This window comes from Delphinus delphis, chromosome 15 (assembly GCF_949987515.2).
Source record: "Delphinus delphis chromosome 15, mDelDel1.2, whole genome shotgun sequence".
Lineage (NCBI taxonomy): Eukaryota > Metazoa > Chordata > Mammalia > Artiodactyla > Delphinidae > Delphinus > Delphinus delphis.
In genome coordinates, this window is record NC_082697.1 from 58,192,650 (window position 1) to 58,215,179 (window position 22,530).

A 22,530-nucleotide genomic window follows, 5' to 3' on the forward strand; every position below is an offset into this window, starting at 1 on the left:
CTCTCAACCAGTGCGCCACCAGGGAAGCCCTGAAGCCACTTCTGATTGCCACCTTGAGGAGAGTACTACTGGCATCTAGTGGGTGGAGGCCGCGGATGCTGCTCAACATCCCAGGGGGAACACAGGACAGCTCCCTCAACACAGGATTACCCCGCCCCAAAAGTCAGTGGGGCTGAGGCTGAGAAACCCTGGATTAGGGGTGTCAGCAGCCTGGTCTGGAAGGGAGGGGTTGACTCCAGTTGTGGGCTCAAGAATGGCTCCCTGAAGAGAAGTGGTCTTGGTGGTGGCAGGCATGTGGTGACTGAGTTAGCTGGGAGAGACTGGGGGAAGGCATGTCGGGCAGAGAACAGCATAAGCAAAGGTACTGAGACATCTTCTTTTTTTTTTTTTTGCGGTACGCGGGCCTCTCACTGTTGTGGCCTCTCCCGTTGCGGAGCACAGGCTCAGCGGCCATGGCTCACGGGCCCAGCCGCTCCGCGGCATGTGGGATCTTCCCGGACCGGGGCACGAACCCGTGTCCCCTGCATCGGCAGGCGGACTCTCAACCACTGCGCCACCAGGGAAGCCCCTGAGACGTCTTTGATGGGGAGATGGGCGATAGTGTGGAGAGTGAGATGGCAGATGTGGTTCAAGGAGCATGAAGTTTGGGGTTAGATGGACTTGGGTTGAGTCCTGGCTCCACCCCTCGCTAGCCGTGTGGCCTCAGCCTTGTCATTAGCCTGAACCTCAGTTTCATCATCTGTAAAATGGGGGTAAGAAGTGAGGTTATGTAGGTACAGCCTCCTATATCCCCACTCCTCTGTTTGCACTCTGTGTCCCAGCCGTTCTGATATCCTGGCAGTTTGCTCAGTGCTTCCTGCTCGCTCTCCTTTCTGGGCCCTCCTTGTACATTTTGCTCTGCCTGGAGGGATGCTCATATTCCAGGTGGAGGAATGACACCATAGGAGGTTATAAACTGGGACACCCCTCAAGCTCCATGCGTGTTGCTGGCAGAGTGATCTTTCCAAAACACTAGTCTGAACATATCAGTGCCCAGTGTGTGTGTGTGTGTGTGTGTGTGTGTGTGTGTGTGTGTCCGTGTGTCCGTGCACACACACACACAAATTTGAAGGCCAAGAGAATGGTGGGAAATTCCCAGGTCTTTACTTCAACTCCCTTCCCCATCACTTTTCTGGCCTTCAGGTGCCTTGGGGAAGGCCAGTGGGGACTCACCAGGCTTGAAGGGGGTGGGATTCTCTCTTGGTTAAAATCTCTGCTTCCTTCTGAAGTTAGAAGCCTGGTTACTCTACAACTTAGGGTTGAGGTATAGAGGCCAGGATCCCACGGAGGCTACTGCCAGAGAGGCTGTGGGCAAGCCACCTAGCTTCTGTGAGCCTTCGTTTCCCCCTTTGTAGAACAGTATTTACAGGGTGTGGGTACATGGGATACTCCCTTTAAAGCTCTTAGGTCAGAACCTGGCTGAGTATTTCTTAGCTGCTTTATAAAAATCGACCTCTTGGTGAATACCCTCTGTGAGCCAGGTATTGCGGGAGGCCCTGGGAGGACAAAGTCTTCTGACAACTGGTCTTGATTTACAGGATTGCTTGGTTTAGGATTTGTGGATTTGACTGATTGGGGACATGCAATTTTTAGGGAGCAATTCCATTTCTAGAAAGTTATCTGAAACATGCACAAAGATTTAGCTCTAGATAGGTTCACAGTAGCGACTTATAAAGTGAAAAACTGGAAATAGCCTAATGTCCACCTCTAGGATATTGGTTAGGTAGGTGATGAGACAAATAGAATCTTAACGCAGTCATTCAAGAGGACGCAGAGGGATATTTGTTGATATGGAAAGATGTTTATTATTAAGTGAAAGTAATATACAAAACAATATTTGTGTATAAAAATATATATACACATGTATATAGTTTAAAACCTGAATGCTAATACACCAATAGTGGGTAGATATCTCTGAGTGATTTTTACAATTCTTTTCTTATTCTAGATTTCCTTTTCTAAATTTTCTACAATGAACGTGCATTCCTTTTGTGAAAAATATAGTAATATATCTTATTAACTTTTAAATTATTTTGTTATTAAAATATAATAAATAAAAATAGTAATAAAAGAAAGGGCAATTTTACTAGCTGTTCCTGTCCCTCTTTACAGCCTTATCTCTCGACTCGATTCTTGATAACTCCCAATAAACATAGGCTCACCATTGCTACAATCCATTTCAGTATTTGCAGGTTATTTGTTAGCCTCAGAGAACCGTACTAGGCAAGGCGATATAAAGATGAATACTCACATTCTCCAGATGATTTGCGTGCACGCCAAATTTTGAGGTGCCTGGAAACAGGGAGTTCTGTACCTCCCTCCATTTATTTTTTCTCTTTTAATTCATTTCATCCATTCCTAGCTTGCGGGTCGGTTATTTACTTTACGTACGCCTGCGCACTCCTGGGGTGGGAGTGGGGCCGCTCTGTCCGGCGGCCCCGCCTCCCAACGCCGACCACTGGCCGGCTCCGCCAGCGCGCCCTGATTGGTGGCTGCGGACCGGGTCTCGCCGCTCATCAAGGTTGGCGGGAAAGAGGAGGCGGGGCAGAATGGCGGCGGCGCCTACTGCCTCCTCGCCCGGCGGGTGCCCCACGTCTGTGAGGCTGCCGCGGTCGCCGCCGCTTAAGGTTCTGGCGGAGCAGCTGCGGCGCGACGCGGAGGGCTGCCCGGGCGCGTGGCGGCTGTCGCGGGAGGCGGCGGGTCGCGGGCCGCTGGAGCTGACGGCCGTATGGATGCAGGGCACGGTGCTGGCGGCGGGCGGCGGCGAGGCGCGGCTGCGGGACCCGAGCGGGGCCTTCTCGGTTTGCGGCCTGGAGCGGGTGCCGCGCGGGCGGCCCTGCCTCGTCCCAGGTAACAGCCGGAGTCGACATCGCGCGGCTGACCCTGGGTTTGTACCGCCCGAGGGCGGGGCCTGGCCGTCCCACCTCCCGGTGTTTGCGGTGCCGGTCCCCCGCCTCGATACCCTTTCTTCCCTCCCCTCCCCAGCCAAGCGCCACCCAAGCAGTTCTGATGATACGCATCACCTGCAGCCCATTCAAAAAATAGTTTCCGAGGACTCCACCAGCCCTCCCAGCTGGAGTCTCCGGGGGAGGGACCCCCAGCATGTGTATTTGTTAACAGAGTCCCTTCCCCACGGGTGATTTTTTTTCTCCCTATCAAGTTTTGGAAAATATCATAGTGGGGAACTTGGTACATCCCTAACGACCCTACTCAAATGTACCTTCCTTTGGGAAGCTCTCCCCAGTTCCCAGGAATGAGGAGCCCTGCTGTACCCCTTCTTCGTGGGACTGTCTTAGGCTGTAGTTCACTACTGTTTCCTTTTAAACCAGTGGTGTGCAAATTTGAACCTGCATCAGACTCACCCTGAGGGCTTGTTAAAACTGAAGGCTGGGCACCACCCTCAGAGTTTGAGTCTGTTGGTCTGGGCGGGGCTGAGAATTTGCATTTCTAACCAGCTTCCAGGTGCTGCTGGTGCCAGTGGCCTGGGGGCCACACTTTGAGAACCACTGGGCCAGACTATGGCAGGGCGGGCTCTGTGTCTTTCTGACAACTATTCTCAGTATTAGGTTGAACTTCTTCTGGCCCTGGCCCTTTCTGGCTGAGCTCCCAGGAGCACTTTTCTTAACCTTTCTGGACCTCTTACCAAAGGGACCAATAATTCCTGCCTGTTGTGTGGATTCGATGCATTTAAAAAATGTCCTTACCACAGCTCCTGGGCCATAGTGACCAATGTTCTTTTACTAGGCAGTGCTCCTGCACGCTTGTCACCCCACCCTGGCGCCATCCTTCAGCCTCCCTCTCTGTCTGCCCTCCATTGCAATGTTAGTCTAGCACAAGATCGGCAAACTACAGGCTGCCACCTGTTTTTGCACAGCCCATGAGCTAAAAATGTTTTCAAATGGTTAAAAAAAAACAGAAGATTTCATGACATGGGAAAAGTATCAATATATGAAATTCAAATATCCGTGTCCATAAGTAAAGTTTTATTGGGGCACCGTCATTTAGGTATTGTCTAGGGCTGTTTTCCCATTACAGCTACAGATCTGAATAGTTGCAACAGAGACGCGATGGCCTCAAAGCCTGAAATATTTAGTATCTGGCCCTTTACAGAAAAAGTTTGCCACCCTTGGCGTAGCATGTAGCACGAGCTGTTTGGTGTGCTGGTCCCCAGGCAGTGCTCTTTGAAGGCAAGCTGGGGCTGTCTCCCATGTCTGGCCCCAGCCCTGGCATAAGGTTGGCACCAGTAGGTACCTGAGTGGGCATTGCACGTTGGTGAACCCATCTGACTTACCTACTGGCCTGTGTGCCTGGGCCGTACCATTTCCTCTTGCTAATTAATACCAGGGCTTGATTGACAAGTCTGACGCTGGCTTCAGGTAGGGAGCCTGAAGAGTAAGCAGGCCACTGAAACACAAAGTGATGTCGTGGGCGCAGAAGAGGGACAACTGATCCAGGCCTGTATGGTCGGGGTGAAGGCCTGATAGAAGGGAGCGGCGTGATGGGGAAGGAGAAGGAGAGACAGTGGAGAGACACTCTGGCTGGGGGAGAGAGTGTGGGTAGAATGAACCAGACTAGTAACCAGGTGGTCTGTTCTCGGGAGGAAAGAGCTCAGGCCTTTGAGTTCACCCGTATAGTTGTGTTATACGCCTTGGTGTATGTAGGTTTTGAGTACGTGGATTCTGTGTTTACCTCGCCTGTTGGGCCTGTCTGTGGGCTTGTTCTTCCTTTCCAGGGTCTTCAGTCATTTTCTGAGGGCTCCATCTCCACCAGCTTTTTAGGCCCATTCAGAGGGTATGACAAGTGTATTTTCAGAATGAGCCTCTGTCGCTGAGGAACCCCACGTTACTTGCTCAGGTAGAATGTAGGGATGGGCTCAGGGAAACCTTAGTACGCCGTGCCAGGAGCTGATAGACCAGAGGGTAAGGTGTCAGCCTGCCTGGCTTCCTTCAGTCAGAGCCCCAGGCCCGAGTACCAACCCAGTCCTGATGTTGGAAGCAGTGTGATTAAAGCAGCCTCGCAGGGGCACTCAGTGGGGGCTGGCGACGTGCCTGCTGTTCCTGCTGTGTTTGGGGTTTTTTACACAGTTGAGATTTGTGTGGTTAAGACTGGCCATTTTTGCTTTCAAGGAGAGCCACTTCCCCAAGGGAATGGGAATAGCGTCGTGGTTAATATGTCACTAGATCCTTGTGATGGCAGCCTGCCCTCTTGTTGATTTGCTTGTGTATGCCCAGCTGGCGGCAGGAGGTGGCAGGCATTGGTCCCAGGCAGTTGCAATAACGGTGGCATGGGGGTGCTACCACCTGCCCAGCTCTTTTGGCAACATAAAGGGAAAATTGGATTTGCTTTGGGGCTGTCAGGGGTTGTCTTTGCAGAAGGGGGACCAGTCCTGTGCACAGAGACCAGTCACAGGCTCTGGCATGGAGCAAGGAACAGGGAGAAGAGAAAAGCTCGGGTTTTCAGGCCCCGCCTTAGAGCAGTCTGTCTAATTACAACTCTTCCTCTGATGTGAGAGACTCTTCCACTCTTTGGGCGTGATAGCTTTATGCAGTGTGCTGTGATTTTGTTTTAGCATTTTATTTTATTTTAATATTTGTTTATTTGGTTGTGTGGGGTCTTAGTTGTGGCTCACTGGCTCCTTAGTTGGGGCACGTGAACTCTTAGTTGTGTTATGCATGTGGGATCTAGTTCCCTGACCAGGGATCGAACCCGGGTCCCCTGCACTGGAAGTGCGGAGTCCTGTCCACTGCGCCACCAGGGAAGTCCCTGTTTTAGCATTTTAAAACCAGAAACCAAAGAAGATACAAATGTCATTCTCCAGGTTAAATGCGGAATTTGTTGGCAATATATGTATTTTGACCACTAGCTGCCTTGGCACTTTGGTATCTACTCTCTGCTTTTTTTTTGTCTCCAGTTTGCCTCCCTGATAAATTTAAGCCCTCTCAAGGACTTCAGGTGTCTGTTTTGTTTTTATCTTCTCTATCAATGTGAACTTTACCACTGAGCTTTTCTTCTTCTAGGAAAGTATGTGATGGTGATGGGAGTGGTTCAGGCCTGCAAACCGGAGCCATGCCTGCAGGCTGTGAAGATGACAGATCTTTCTGATAATCCCCTCCATGAAAGCATGTGGGAGCTGGAAGTGGAAGATTTACACAGGAATATTCCTTAGAGGATGTTGGAAACGTCGGTAAAAACAACCGAAATTCAGAAACAACTTAGGTTCTTATACCGTATGGATTTCATGGACATCACTCAATATGTATTTCTCAAAAGTTTATCAGAGAGCTTTGCTTCGAGGAGTCTGGATGTAGGATTTCTAAATGCTGGGACACTCCAGTGAACTCAGCCCCTGCTGCCCCTTGCTATGACTGTTTGCTGATGAAAAGCAGATGTTTTGTTCTCTTTTTCCTCTCCTTTTTTTTTTTTTTTTTTTGCTTTATGTGTGTTAATTCTCTCTCTCTAAAGCACACAGAAATCTCATGTTGCATTTTCCAAGTTTTACAAGTGATGATACTTTTTCCATTACCACTGCAACCCTACTTTACGAGGCAGAATTTGAACCTCAGTCATTGTCAGAAGAGAGTAAAGTGTGTGGTTATGGGCAGGAAAAGAGGCTGCATAAAAAAGGAATGACCTCATGGCTCGGCAGTCTTCTCCATCAACAGCTCCGTATCCAGTTTGCAAGTCAAACGGCATTTTCTAACTGCAGGCACTGGGGCCTCTCAAAGACACAGCCCTCTTTCTGCTTCAGACACCACTCAGCCCTAAATGTGTAAGGTCCATTCCCTGCAGATGCGGACGACGATGTCTGCCCTTCTTCCTTCACTTAGGGCTGTTGAAACACTTTCAGAATTTCTTGTTGAAACTAAAAATCAAGACTAAGAACAACTTCCAGGCATGAACTAAACTTCTGCCTCATAACTTTTGGTGAGATGCTGTGAGGAGGCAGCCTCCTGGTTAGAGTCTTTATGTTGTTTTTGGTAGGGAATGTCCTTCTGTTGTGATTGTGTTCAGTGTTGGGTGGCAGCTCTTCACTTCTTACACAACCTTCACTTTGCTGTAAATATCAAGGGGGTCGGGTTATGCTCCTCATCGCTATGGAGTTTTGCTGGATTATTTATCTCTACCACTAGTAAATTGTTTTCTATGCCGTATTTTTTAAAATAGATTTTATTTTTTAGGCGGCTTAGATTTCTAGAAAAACAAAAAAGATCAGAACCTATAGAGCTGACCTTTACATGCCCTCCCTCAGTTTCCCCTGTTATTAACATCTTGCACTGGTGTGGTACCTTTGTTAAAATCGATGAGCCAGCATTGATACGTTATTATTAATTAAAGTCCATTGTTTACTTAGGGGTCATGCTTTGTGACGTACAATAGGCATAATATCGCGTATCCACTGTTACAGTATCATACAGAATAGTTTTGTTGCCCTAAAAGTCCTCTGTGCTCCACCTAATCATCCTTCCCTCCACCGTAACCCCTGGCAACCACTGATTTTTCTACTGTCTCCATAGTTTGCCTTTTCCAGGATGTTATATAGTTGGAATCACACAGTCTATAGCCTTTTCAGACCAGCTTCTTTCAGTTAGCAATATGCATTTAAGGTCCCTCCATGTAGTTTTGTAGCTTGATAGCTCATTTCTTTTTATCCTAATCCTCCACTGGATGGATGTACCCTAGTTTGTTTATCCATTCACTTATTGAAGGACATCTGCTTGATTCCAGTTTTTGGCAATTATTAATAGGGCTGTTGTAAACACTCGTGAGCAGATTTTGTGTGGACATAGGTTTTCAACATACCAGGGTAAATGCCTGGGAGCGTGATTGTTGGTTACACGGTCAGCCTGTGTCTAGCCTTGTGAGAAACGGCCAGACTGTCTCAGACTGCCATAACTAAACACCATAGAGCTGGGGCTTAAAAACATCCGACATTTACTTTTCAAAGTTCTGGAGGCCAAAGTCAAGGTGCTGCTTCCTGTTTCACAGGTGGCTGTCCTCTCACTGTGTCCTCACATGGTACCAGGGGGCAAGGTTGCTCCCTGGGGTCTCCTGTAAGGGCACTGATCCCGTTCACCTCCCAAAGGCCCCACCTCTATACCATTACACTGGGGGCTAGGTTTCAACGTATGAACTTGGGTTAGGGAGAATACATATTCAGTCTATAGCACTTTGGAGGGGACATATTCAATCTATAGCACTACCTTCCAACGTGGCTGCACCATTTTGCTTTCCCATCAGCAGTGTACGGAGTTCTTGTTCTGCAGCCTCACCAACATTTGATGTTGTCAGTGTTTTGGATGTGCCATAGTTTTAAACTCTAGCATTTTCTTTTAAAGGTGGGGAAATTGGAAAGTGTGCACTGTTTTTTTGTTTTTATAATAAATTTATTTTTGGCTGCGTTGGGTCTTTGTTGCTGCATGTGGGCTTTCTCTAGTTGCAGCGAGCGGGGTCTACTCTTCGTTGCAGTGCACAGACTTCTCATTGCAGTGGCTTATCATTGTGGAACACAGGCTCTAGGCGCATGGACTCAGTAGTTGTGGCTCGTGGGCGTAGAGAGCAGGCTCAGTAGTTGTGGCACACGAGCTTAGTTGCTCCGCGGCATGTGGGATCTTCCCAGACCAGGGCTCGAACCTATGTCCCCTGCATTGGCAGGTGGATTCTTAACCACTGCGCCACCAGGGAAGCCCCCAAGCCCTTCATTTGTCATTAAACTTGCTGTGTGACTGAGAGCAAGTTACCTACCTTCTCTGTGCTTTAGTCTCCTTATCTATAAAATGTAGATTATACTGAGCTCACAGCACTGTTGTGAAGGGGTGTGTAAACCCAAGCCCTTCATTTGTCATTAAACTTGCTGTGTGGCTGAGAGCAAGTTACCTACCTTCTCTGTGCTTTAGTTTCCTTATCTATAAAATGTAGATTATACCGAGCTCACAGCACTGTTGTGAAGGTGTGTGTAAATCACTTTTACATGTGTCTGGCACATGGTAGGCCCCAAATGATTTTGCTGGGAAGAGCAGTAAGTTCCTACTCACATCCATTAGTTGCCTCTTTAAAATTTTATATATTTTTATTATTTTTACTTTTTTCTTGTTTTTGGCCACACCACACGGCTTGTGGGATCTTAGTTCCCCGACCAGGAATTGAACCTAGGCCCTCGGCAGTGAAAGTGCAGAGTCCTAACCACTGGACTGCCAGGGAATTCCCTATATACTTTTAGAATAGCTTTAGATCCACAGAAAAATTGCAAAGACAATACAAAGAGTTCCCATACACCTGCACCCTGTTTCCTTTATTAACATCTTACATGAATATGACACATTGGTTACAATTAGTGAACCAACACTGAGATGTTATTAACCAAACTCTATCCTTTATTCAGATTCCCTTAGTGTTTTTCCTAATGTCCTTTTTCTGTTCCAGGATCCCATCCAGGACACCCTATGACATGGAGTCATCTTGTCTCCTTAGGCTCCTTCTGGCTGGGACGGTTGACCAGTTGCTTTTGATTACATTGACATTTAATTTTGATGTAGTCCATGGCATCTCTATTATAGGATTCTTAGGTCAACACTATTCCAAAACTAGTGTGGGTTTCCCAATAGTAGCCCCTGAGCTGGGTGTGTGGTAGCCTCCCGAAGACCTTGAAACCGAAGTCGACCCTACTGAGGTTCCCTTATGTGATGCCTGCTCTTCTGCTAGAAGACTGACCCAGGCTGCTGAGAACCATATCCTGCCCACTTCGTCCTCACCTAACTTCTGGTAACAAATGCCTGATTGAAAATTGCTGATTGGGCCGATATCGTCTCCTGGGCAGCGAACAACCTCAGGAGTGTGGGAGGTGGGAAAACGAGGGTGCCCCATGTTTTTCCGACAGTCCGCGCAGACTGCCGACGGCTCCCGGTGGCTCCGAGCTGGCGGTGTGCCATCTCAGCATGTTAGCTGTTAGCTGAGCTGTTGCGGTTTCCCTGAATATTAAGAACTCTCACTGTTTCGGCTAGCGTTTCCTCCTTGACATCACCAATGAAAATGCATCTCGGGCGGGGGTTTTAGTTTCCTGATGCCAAATCAAAGCTGGTTTATCAGCAAGCTCCCCTCACCAGACAAGGGCAGGCTGTGTGCTCTGGCTGCAAAGCTTCCCTTTTGAAATTGGCTCTTTTCTAAGAACTGAAAATAAGCACCCTGGGCTGTGACTTCACTTTTCTTGGAACTGCTTTACATTATAAGAAAAAAAAAAACAAAAAACCCTCATTTAGCTAGTTTTGGATCACTGAGTTCCCTAATTCTTTCTGTTGCCTATTCTTGTAAAGCTGAAGTTTTACCGCAAAATTCTTATGCATCAGGTGAAGCAGGAAGGAGAAGGAATGACCACATGAAAAAGTCGAGTGTTTTGTCTCCTGGCCTGTTGTGTGTGATTTAATGGTGAGAAGGCAAAGAACCTGGGGAACACACCGCGGACAGAATCATCTTCGAACCCCAGGGATCCAGCTGCGACTGCGCGGCCCTGAAATCCGCTGGGTCACCAGATGGGCTAGGCTGGTGTTACTAAACCTCAGGTCATGGTCCAGATTCACTGAGCAGCTGCCTGTGTGTCAGGATGAGGGGAAAACACACATCCTCGGCCATAGTGACCTACATTTAGCAGACATCGTGGAGCCTGTGCAAAGGATGACTTTCAGGGGCCCCTGCCTGCTGAGGATGAGGGAGAGAGAGGCTTAGCCACACCTGAGCAGTCCTGGTCCTGCTCTTGCCTATCTGACCTTGGGCTTTTTTTTTTTTTTTTTTTTTTTTTTTTGCGGTCCGCGGGCCTCTCACTGTTGCGGCCTCTCCCGTTGCGGAGCACAGGCTCCGGACGCGCAGGCTCAGCGGCCATGGCTTCACGGGCCCAGCCGCTCCGCGGCATGTGGGATCCTCCCGGACCGGGGCACGAACCCGTGTCCCCTGCATCGGCAGGCGGACTCTCAACAACTGCGCCACCAGGGAAGCCCTGACCTTGGGCTTGGAGGTCAGTCTGTGAAGTGGATGGTACGTGGTAGGGTCATGGAAACTGGATTAGATGCCCCTTCCTAGTGCGGTTTGTAGACAGACACATAAATTGTTCTGAAATGTCTGTTAGTATCTCTGTCCCTGTCGGAGGGGCCTCCGGTGATGTGACTGTATCTTATTTATCTGTCTCCGTACATGCATAGGACACACGGCAGTCAGTAAATGTTCCGTGAATGGCTGGTTTTTAGGTAGGAAGGCAGAGGAAACACACGTGGAAAGGCACCATGTTCTTGAATTTACACTCAGCACTCCAGAGTTTCCAAATGCCAGGAGCCCCGTGACAGGCCGTCTAAGAGGGCCTTTTGAATCAAGCTTCTTTGGTAGTTTATAATCGGCCTGAGGGTGCATGCCAGAATGTTTGAGAGCCCTCTGAAGTACAAATAGGGAAGACTTGGTAAAAAACATAAAAGGAAAAGGAGAGAGACAGCTGAGTCAAAATAAAAGATTCATGTGGTTTGGGCAGAATCTGAAATTATAGTCCTATGAGAATCATGGAACATCTCTTGATAAAGAATGCAAATTCAAGCAAGGGTTGCACGCCAGGGACTGGGCTAGGAGCTTTCCCTTGTGTTACTTCATTCTGTGTCAGTGCCCCTGGGAGGTGCTTTCCCCCTCCTCTGGGAAAAGTGCCACCAAGGAATGGAGCCCTTTGCCCCAGGACATCTGGCCAGTAGGCTATGGCAGAGACGGGTCTCAGGCCAGTTGGTGTCCCTCGCCGTGGGAGAAGTGGCCAGGGCCTTCATTCTGAGAAACTCGTCAGATCCTCTGGGAACGTTAGGTCTTTACTCCTCGGTGCTAGCACCCTCTGCTGGTCTGTCCCGGGCAGAGCTGCCCCGTTCCATCAGAAACGGGCTGACAGCCAGTGACCTCAATGAAAAGCCACAGAAGGAAGCAAAGGAACAAATGGGGCCACGAGCAGTTTCGAGGCTGTCCACCCCGGCAGTTTCGCCCATTATCGCCAAGCCCTAATGGGGTGGGTAGAGTTTGGCAACCAGATGGCTTCTGATGGTCCCACTTTTGAATCTCAGCCCTGCTGTTTATTAACTGGGTGACCTTGGGTGAGTCACTTCACCTCTCTGAGCCTTATTTCTGTTATCTGTAGAAAAGGGATGGTTTGGGGTCAGAGAGGTGAAGTAACTTGTCTACGTGGCTGTTATAGAATCCAGTCTTAGCAGGTGCTCAAAACATTTTCACTTCACTGTTCTTTCTGTCACCAAGCACTTCCTGAGAAGTTCCAGGCTCGGTGACACGAAAAGTCACATGAACAAAAGACATGTGGTTGTCTCTCTGCCCTCCCACTCTGCCTCATCTCTCCTTCTTACCGCCCAAGAAATTTCCCTACTTTTAAGGACTCCTGTGATTAGATTAGGCTCACCAGGGCAATCTCCCCATCTCCAATCACATCTGCAAAGTCCCCTTTGCCTTGAAAGGTAATGTATTTTTACAGGTTCCAGGGGTTAGAACATGGACACCTTTGGGGCAGGGCATTCAGCCTACCCAGCCTGCCCTCTGCCCCACAAAGATGCACGTCCATCCCAAATGCAAAATACATTCACCTGGTCCCAAGGTCCCCGAAGATCTCATCCCATTTACAGCACAACTCAGTCCCACATCTCAGCCAAATCTCATTATCTAAATTATCTGTGTCTGGTGGGGGGAGGGTCTGGACGTAATTCATCCTGAGAGCAGTTCCTTTCCATCTGTGAACGTGTGGATCCCAAGAAACAAGTTAATCTCCCAAAATACAATGGGTGGCAACCCAGAGGGGATGCAGTCTAGCTCTGTCCCTGATCCAAGGGGACCAGAGATGTGTTATGGGCCAGAAAAAGAAGAAGAAAGAAGAAACAATGAGGCTCTAGCACCTGAAAATAACAAAATACTAAGTAAGCTTCTCTTCCACCTGGGCAAGAAGGACGAGGAGAGGAGTTTCTCTGAAGGTCTGTTAGCACCTAATTCTGTGTCCACTGAGGAAGAAGCAGAACCAGAACTTCTCATCAAACAGGTAGTGCTTGTTTTAAAACGTCAGTCAGACTCAGGCCCTGCCCTGGGGTCTTCAGGGTACAACTGCGCTGCCTCTGGTTGCAGACTTTCCCAGAGAACCGCCCAGCCTGGGCCTCCTGCACGGCAGCCTCAGGGCTGATTACCAGCCCCACTGGGCTGCTTTTAGCCTCTTCTCTACCCGCATCTTTATTTATCTATTTAATTGAAGTATAGTTGATTTACAATGTCGTGTTAATTTCTGCAGTTATACATATATATTCTTTTTCATATTCTTTTCCGTTATGTTTATCACAGGATATTGAATATAGTTCCCTGTAGGACCTTGTTGTTTATCCATCCTATATATAATAGTTTGCACCTGCTAATCCCAAACTCCCAATCCATCCCTCCCCCACCCCGCCCTCCCCTTGGTAACCACAAGTTTGTCCTCTGTGTCTGTGAGTCTATTTCCATTTTGTGGATAAGTTCATTTGTGTCATATTTTAGATTCCACATATAAGTGATATCATATGGTATTTGTCTTTCTCTTTCTGACTTCATTTAGTATGATAATCTCTAGGTCCATCCATGTTGCTGCAAATGGAATTATTTCATTCTTTTTTTAAAAATTTTTATTTATTTTTGGCCGCGTTGGGTCTTTCTTGCTGCACACAGGCTTTCTCTAGTTGCGACGAGTGGGGCCTACTCTTTGTTGCAGTGCATGGGCTTCTCATTGCAGTGGCTTCTGTTGTTGCAGAGCATGGGCTCTAGGCGTGAGGGCTTCAGTAGTTGTGGCTCGTGGGCTCTAGAGCCAGGCTTAGTAGTGGTGGCGCACGGGCTTAGTTGCTCCGCAGCATGTGGGATCTTCCCGGACCAGGGCTCGAACCCATGTCCCCTGCATTGGCAGGCGGCTTCTTAACCACTGCGCCACCAGGGAAGTCCTTTCATTCCTTTTTATGGTTGAGTATTATTCCATTGTATATATATACACCACATCTTCTTTCTCCATTCATCTGTGTATGAATATTTAGGTTGCTTCCATGTCTTGGCTACTGTATTGTAAATAGTGCTGCTATGAATACTGGTCTGCCAACGTCTTTAATTTGAATCCGCATGGGTGGGGCTCAGGAAAATATAAGCATTAGAAAGCTCTCCAGGCAAGTCTTATAATCAACCAGGTGTAGCAGCTGCAGATCTACAGCTTCTTAGCTTGGAGGCACCTGGCGGAAGTCAGAGCTGCCCCCGCACTCGTTGACTGCTGAGCGCTTTGCCTCCTCGGTTGGGGATCCTGCGTCCAGGGGAAATGGGCCTTGGCCAGAGGAAGGACAAATGAAGAACTCAGGAGCCCATAGGACCAGGACCAAGGGGGCCACTCACCCCCCAGCTTCCCTGAAGAGGAGGAGAAACAGAGGATGGAAAAAGCCAACAGGGAGGAACTGGGCCGGACCACCTACAAGCACTCTTGGACGTCCTGAGGCATCCTCGGTGCTGCGCTGCTGCTAATGATGTCGTAAGGTAGTGATATTCCGTTTCCTTTTTTTAAAAAGTGAGCGCATTTACAGGAAAATGTTAAGTGAACGGTAGTGGGGGGCGGTACGTGAACAACCCATGTTTGGACAGCCCGTGTGCTTTGACTTGATGCTGTCCACTATGGTAGCCACTGGCCTCAGGTAGCTACTGAGCACTTGACATGTGGCGGGTACCACTGATAGGGTTGCCAAATTTAGTAAATAAAAATACAGGATGGGCTTCCCTGGTGGCGCAGTGGTTGAGAGTCTGCCTGCCGATGCAGGGGACACGGGTTCGTGCCCCGGGCTGGGAAGATCCCACATGCCGCGGAGCGGCTGGGCCCGTGAGCCATGGCCGCTGAGCCTGCGCGTCCGGAGCCTGTGCTCCGCAACGGGAGAGGCCACAGCAGTGAGAGGCCCGCGTACCGCAAAAAAAACCCAAAAAACAGGATGCCTCCCACTCCTTAAGCACGGGCGGTGTGTGGTAACTCCATTCCAGAGAGGACACCGTCGGGGTGGGGGGAGGAGGATAAGAGTAAACCCAGTGGAGGAAACCTGACAAACACACCTCAACCAGGTGATCAAGGTCAACATCAGCTGTGGTAAGTCATGTTGAAAGCATGTGCCCTTTGGGAATTCCCTGGTGCTCCAGTGGCTAGGACTCTATGCTTCCACTGCAAGAGGCATGGGTTCAATCCCTGGTGGAGGAACTAAGATCCCGCATGCTGTGCTGCGTGGCCAAAAAAAAAAGGAAAGAAAGAAGGCATGTGCCCTTGGTCTGATGTGATGAGAACAGCACTTAACCTCTGTGATCTTCCTCCCCCAAACCCATAACCCCTGGTCTCCTCATGAGAAAACCATCAGACAAATCCCAGTTGAGGGACATTCTACTAAACATTCTGCAGAACTGTCAAGGTCATCAAAATAAGGAAAGCTTGAGAAATTGTCATGGCCTGGGCAAGCTGGCGTGATGACTCAAAGTAACATGGGATCATGGAACAGAAAAAGGACACTAGGAAAAAACTAAGATCTGAATAGAGTATGCACTTTCATTAATAATAACATAGTAACATTGGTCCATTAATTGCAACAAATGTACCATATGAATGTAAGACAGTAGTAATGGGTACTGGGTGTGAGGTATTTGGGAACTCTGCTGTTGTCATGATTTTTCTGTAGATCTAAAACTGTTCTGAAAAATGAATTAGTAAAAAAAAATAAGGCTGGCCAATTAAATTTGAATTTGAGAAACGAAAACTTCTTTTAGTATAAGTATGTCCCATGCAATATTTGGGACTTGGTTATACTAAAAAATGATCTATTTACCTAAAATTCAAATTTAACTGGGAGCCCTGTATTTTATCTGGCAAGCCAACTCACCAAACTGAATTTTTTTTTTTTTTTTTTTTGCGGTACGCGGGCCTCTCACTGCTGTGGCCTCTCCTGTTGCGGAGCACAGGCTCCGGACACACAGGCTCAGCGGCCATGGCTCACGGGCCCAGCCGCTCCGCGGCACGTGGGATCTTCCCGAACCGGGGCACGAACTCGTGTCCCCCGCATCGGCAGGCAGACTCTCAACCGCTGCGCCACCAGGGAAGCCCCTGAATTTTTAATTCTAGTTAATTTTCATGAATTTGAATTTAAACAGCCATTTGTGGCTAATGGCTACAGGTAGTCTTGGGTGGCACAGGTGTAGAGCTGTCTGGCTCACCCTGAGGTCAGCAGTTAAAGCAGGTGAGGCCCTGAGAGGCTCAAGACTTGCTCAGAATTTTCTAATTCCAAGGGCAGTCCTCTTCTCACTGCACTTACCTGGTTCCTGCAGAAAAGAATGGTGCTCTAAGGGCCTGTGGGAGCCCGAAGGGGCAGCGTGAGGCCTCGGGGGCCTGGAGAGGCATTGAGCGTGCAGTCTTTGGAAGGTGTGACAGCCGGGACTGGTGCTCCAGACCATTGGTCAGGGACTGTAGTGCCTCCTAACAAATCGGCCCAAACTCAGCAGCTTCTCTGATGCGGCACTGTTGCATTTGCAGGACTGAGGTCCCCTTCCCTTGCTGGCTGTAAGTTGGGGACTGCTCTTAGCTCCTGGGCCATCCTCATTCCTTGCCATGTATCCCTCCCCATCTTCAAGCCCCAAACAGTGTCAAATTCTTCTCGTGCTTCCAATCTGATTTCATTTGTCCTCTCAGCCCCAGTTTAAGGGGCTCATATGATAAGGTCAGGCCCATCTGTCTCAAGGTCAGCTGATTTGGGACTTTCATTACATCTCTAAATTCCCTTCACAGCCACACCTAGATTAGTGTTGGATTGAATGACTGGGGAGAAGATGTGTACACACCAAGGGTGGGACTCTAGGGAGGGGGCATCTTAGAATTCTGTCCATCACAAGGACCCACTGGGTGCAGCAGCATAAGGGGTCAAGCAGGTTCTAGAGACAGACAACATGGTTTCAGCGCCCAGCTCCACCACCACTCAAAGTGTGTGTGGCCTGGGACACACAGCCTCTTCGAGCCTGTTTCCTCATCTGCAAAAGGGGAATCAGAATGACCTTGTTAGCTCACCAGGCGGCCTGTATCTGGCACTGATGCTCTGGCATTCCTGCTGTTCTCTTTCTGCTGCCAGAGCCGCCCTATCCATTGTCAGACCTACTTCGTAGACGTGAGAATGGCGTTTCCCCTGCTTTCCCCACATTCCCTGCCTTTCTTACACGGCTCTTTAAGGAGAATGAGCTCATGGCTTGGGACCTTGGTCTCCCCTTCTTGGCAGGCTGGACCGGACTTGACAGGGGGTAGAAATGTCAGCAGGGAAAATCTTTTTAAAAACGTATGCGCATAGTAAAATGTATATCCAAATCCAAAATAAAGGTAATTGCACGCATTGGACTGTGTTAATAGCCCGAGGTGGGGAACATTTGGTAGGTAGAGGTTAATTTCCATCTCCTCCCTCGTTGCACGGCTCACGGAAGATGGGACTTTTGGTGTTGGGATTCTGGTGTAGGCATTTTGCCATGGTTTATTCCATGTTTAGTCCATGGTTATGGGCCTTTAGTACCAAGTCTGCCTGAAAACCTTGTGAACTTATTAATGCAGAAAGAAAGAATGAGGAATCGTGGATAATGCATAAGCGAGTGGCCAGTTTTTGCAAAAGTTCCAATATGGGTGGTTTATAACTAATTGGAAAAACATGCCTCTTCTCGGTTGCCTTAATCCTTTTTGCAGTGCTCAGGCCTTAAGTGTTCCCAGAAGGTTTAAGGGGGCCTAATAGGCTCCCAGGGTGGTCATTACGGTGAAAAAGGGGGCAAAGAGCTCATGCCTGCGTCTGAGAGTCCTGCAGCTGTTGCCAGCTCGGTCTAGGGGAGCAAAGACCTGGTGGGTCACCAGCCTTCCTGGCGAGGGCCAAGGGGTAGGTGTCAGGCATAGTAGAGAGTAGGGGTTGATTCTGGCTTTAAAGTTAGCCTTTGGAACTGAGAAATCTGGAGGCAGAATTTGGGACCCAGACAGGAAAAGGAAACTGCCGACAGTCCTCTCTGAGCTGAGAAACCCCTGAGCCTTTGATCGTAAGCACAGTGCTTGCGTCCTTCCATTCTTTTACGAAGTTCTTTTCAGAGATGCAGAAGTTGATGGTCCCACGGTCACTTCCTTGCTGGATTTCTCTGTAAGAGAATGTTCCCAGGGACAGATGGTCTGGCTGGGCCCTGCCCCACCAGTGTCCTTAAGAGGGAAGCCTCTGTCAGCAGAGTGAAACTCAGCCCTGGCTAACACCACCGCTCCTCTGGTCCAGGTGGTGTAGAAACAAATGGCCCACCTCAGGCCCCCAGGTCAGAGAGACTCAGCATGTCCCTGTCCCGGCTTTGCTGGCCTCTCTCAGTGCCTGGGCTTCATCTCTTCACAGCCACTATGGCGTTGCTTATAAGATGGGAGAATGGGGCTTCCCTGGTGGCGCAGTGGTTGAGAGTCCGCCTGCCGATGCAGGGGACACGGGCTCGTGCCCCGGTCCGGAAAGATCCCACATGACGCGGAGCAGCTAGGCCCATGAGCCATGGCCGCTGAGCCTGCGCGTCCGGAGCCTGTGCTCCGCAACGGGAGAGGCCACAACAGTGAGAGGCCCGCGTACCGCAAAAAAAAAAAAAAAAAAAGATGGGAGAATGACACCCTCCCCTCCCCAGGGTGGTTTCAGGATGAAATGCAGCACATGCAGCTCCCTCCCCCATCCCTCCACCCCACCCCCACCTAGCGTGTCTCTAGGAGGGGGCCGTGGGCCAAAAGGTGACTCTGCTATTAGAGTTACAAGGGTTTGTGGTTTCCTCTCTGTCTTCACTTCCTTCCAGAAGAGGCTTCTCGGGAAAGGAAGGGCCTTTCAGATCCCGGCACGCAGCTGGGAATGGCTTGGAGCCCAGGGTGACTAGGCTGGGTTGTGGGTTTGATCCACCAGGGCCACTGAGGCACAGCTGGCCAACCGCTGGGTGCTACCAGCCATCCTGCAAACATCGCCTTTGTACACCCCTGAGAGGTGCTCCAACACAGATGAAGAGGATGGTCAGGTCTTGTGCTCAGGACATGCCACTTAGAGTAACACCATAAGGACAGACTTGGTCCTGTGCCTCCCAGGAATTTTTAGCATAGAACGCGTACAACAGGTCCTAGTCCTTTGGCACTGGCCCCTCTTGTTACTATTAATGCCACAGCTATGTGAAACAGACCTGCTCTTGCAGCGGTGAGCTGCCAATCTGAAAATAGTCTCGGGGTCGGTTACCAAGCTGTTTAAGGCTCCATTAGGAAGTGGCTCCGAGACAGTGATTCTAGAGCCAGGGATGGGTCTCCCTGTTGGGAGGGGTCCCATGGCTGGCCAGCCCCTTGTTTTATGGACACTCTGACCTGTTCCAGTCACCTGAGGACCTGCGTTAAACAGCTCTGAAGCAGGACCTGCCACCAGATTTGGTGGGCCCAGTATAAAATGAAAATGCAGGGCCCCTCATTCAAAAATTAAGATTCAAGGGACTTCCCTGGCGGTCCAGTGGTTAAGACTCCACACTTCCACTGCAGAGGGCATGGGTTCAATCCCTGGTTGGGGAACTAGGATCCTGCATGCCACGCGGTGCAGCCAAAAAAAAAAAAAAAAAAAATTAAGCATCAAGATGGTGACACAGAGCATGCAGGAAAGTGTGCGCGTCCTTCTGAGCGCAGGGCCCTGGTTGTACACTTTGCTCACCTGTGAAGCCAGCCCTGGTCTGGAGAGAGAGCACAAGGCAGGCAGCTGGTCCACAGTACTCGGGTGACCACCCTACCCTTTGGGTGAGTGGACATGTCTCTTTTCTAGACTGTTGGTTGGGGAAGGCTGGTGAGATGAGCAGAGCTGAGAGTTGGGCTGAGTGTGACATGCAGTGACAAAGGGGGGGCAGGGTTCCAGGCAGCGTCTTTTCTCTAGAACAGAAGGTCCCTGAGCGTGGACACCTGGTCTGATCATCTTTCCCAGGGTTCAAAGTAAAACCAGACAATGATGTGTTACAAATGTCACTCCCCAAGTCAACATTTTCCAAAACCACTTTTTTTTTTCCTAATTTGTCCTGTGATTTTGGATTATGCATCTTTTTTTTTTTTTTTTTACTGCTACTGGAGAAAACAGACCAAATTGATGAACTTCAAAAGCAAATCCATTACTGCCAGACCTTACTAACCATGGGCATGGAAGGCTAAACTAAAACATGGTAAAAGCACTTACTCCTTGTTTCCTTGGCCTTTGGCCCTCAGCCCTGGGCATTCCTGCTAATGCTTTGCCCATGGCCAACCTTTGTGAAAACCTCAACTTTTCTGTCTTAAGTGAGATTTCAAAATAAACTTAGATTGGCTGGAAAAGGACAGTTCACCTGGAGAGCAATTTGTATCTGAAGAGACTGGGTCAGAGGTTGCTAAGGAAACCATTGTTTGCAAAGTTTGGCATATATAAATTATTGGCGAAAAAGGAAAAACGAGTGCCACTTTATTCTTTCTTGCAGATGGTAAACAGGAAGGGAAGGCTGTTACTGAGTAAAGTGAGTCATGGAGTATGGGAGGCTCAGATCTAAGTGGGGCTGCGGGACTCCCCTCTCTTTACTTGGGACCCATTTCTATTTTACCCGCTGGGCTCCAAATTCAAAGGCAAACAAAGGCCTTTTATCTGATTGGGTGGGAGCACACAATAGATTCTCTGGGTGGGTGGATGGGGGGATGAAAGAAGTCTGCAGAGACTGAAAGAGATTTCTTTTTCTTTTCCTTCCTTCCTTTCTTATTTTTTTTTGAAAATCCCTTGTTTTATTATGAAACCAAAATACCATTTGCAGCACTTTCCTTCTCCTACTAGTCTTTCTTAAAGAATCGAGGTATAATTCACATAATATACAATTCACCCCTTTAAAGTGTACAGTTCAGTGTTTTTAGTGTATTCATAAGGTTGTGCGACCCTCACCACTAATTCCAGAACATTTCCATCACCCCTGAAGGAAACTCTATACCCATCATCTCCCCACAGTCCTCCCATCCCCCTCATGCCCTGAAAACCATGAATCTACTTTCTGTCCCTTTGGGTTTATCTGTTCTGGACATATCCTGTACACGGAATCATATAACGTGGCATTTTGTGTCTGGCTTCTGTTGACCTAAAACAATAAAACAGCCAATTATTTTACCAGTAAAATAGGTTTAGTAGGGAACAGCAAAGAATTGCAATTCAGGACATGCAATCCATGGCGAACCACAGGCAAGTATAGAGAACAAAACAGAGGCAGGTTCTTGTATAGAGGAGAAAGGAGAGTTGGGAGGGGCTGTTATAAACAAAGAGTCCATTGGAGGAAACTGGGAGTTTGAAGTGTAGTGGCTTTTCACTCGCTGAATTGTGACAGTCTCTCATTGGCTGGGCAGTTGCTGGGTGAGGAGAAAATCTTCCTTCTGCTGGGGTAGTAAAGTAGTACTGTGGAGATGCAAGGTACATCCCCTCCTATTGGGGTCTGGGATTGACATCCAGTAGTGGGGCATGAGAACTCCCCCTTCAGGCCTCCTGACTCCATTTTAAATGAGGTTTCTGGTTTAATTTTCACACTTCTTTCACTTAGCATAATGTTTTCATGGCCCATCAATGTGATAGCATGTCAGTGCTTCATTCCTTTTTATGATTGAATTATATTCCATTGCATGGAGAGACCATATTTTGTTTATCTATTCATCAGTCAATGGGCAGTTGGTTGTTTCTAGTTTTTGGAAAAAGGGACTCCTAACACCTAATGAAACAGGAATCTCAGAGCTGTGCCTGGCTCCTAGGAAACAGAAACATTTACTTGGAAGTTAGGGAACAGATAGTGTAGTATTTGGTATTCCTCATTAAAAAAGCCCATTTCTCAGTTTTTAACCATTCCATCCAAAAGTACTGAAGGGTAACAGAATATGCCACCCCAAAATACGTTTCTTTGACATAGGATTATTTTGAGCTGATTATTTTGAGAAATAGCAGATACATGAGAAACCTTCAAAACAGAGCAGAAGTTACCCTTTTGTAGGGAAATTTACATTTTTAAAGGAAATCTCTATTTGTAAGGGTGCCTCCCTCTCTTACCCTTGTTAACTATGCTTTTCCTGGTAACCTCCCCACAACTGACTTCTCCACATCTTTCGTCTTTAGCTGAGGATAGCATTTAAGCTGGTGGCTTCGGTCACCTGGGGTGTTAACTCATTTTTCCCCCCAAGTATCTCCCATGTTTACATGAGGTAGACGTATTAATAAACTTCTATTCATTTTTCTGTTGTTAATCTGTCTTTTATTACAAAAGTCTCAGCTAAGAACTAGGAAGGATAGAGGGAAAATTATGTTTTCTCCCCTTCAGTTTCTGGTGACCCAGATGAGACCCACTGGGATGCCCTACTTACTCTGGAGCCTGAAGATGGGATTCTGAGTAAACTGGCAGAAGCCAGTGGAGGATAAAAATTCTTACCAAAGTGAG

At 48.4% G+C, this 22,530-nt stretch overlaps 1 protein-coding gene across 1 annotated transcript; it reads left to right on the plus strand.

Moving 5' to 3' along the window:
* The first annotated feature begins 2,588 nt into the window (after nt 1–2,588).
* On the plus strand, nt 2,589–8,428 carry RMI2 (RecQ mediated genome instability 2). The gene is made up of 2 exons (XM_060033050.1): nt 2,589–2,889; nt 6,057–8,428. Exons 1-2 carry the CDS (start codon nt 2,589–2,591, stop codon nt 6,203–6,205), a joined length of 450 nt encoding a protein of 149 aa, XP_059889033.1. The 3' UTR covers nt 6,206–8,428.
* Nucleotides 8,429–22,530: the final 14,102 nt, after the last annotated feature.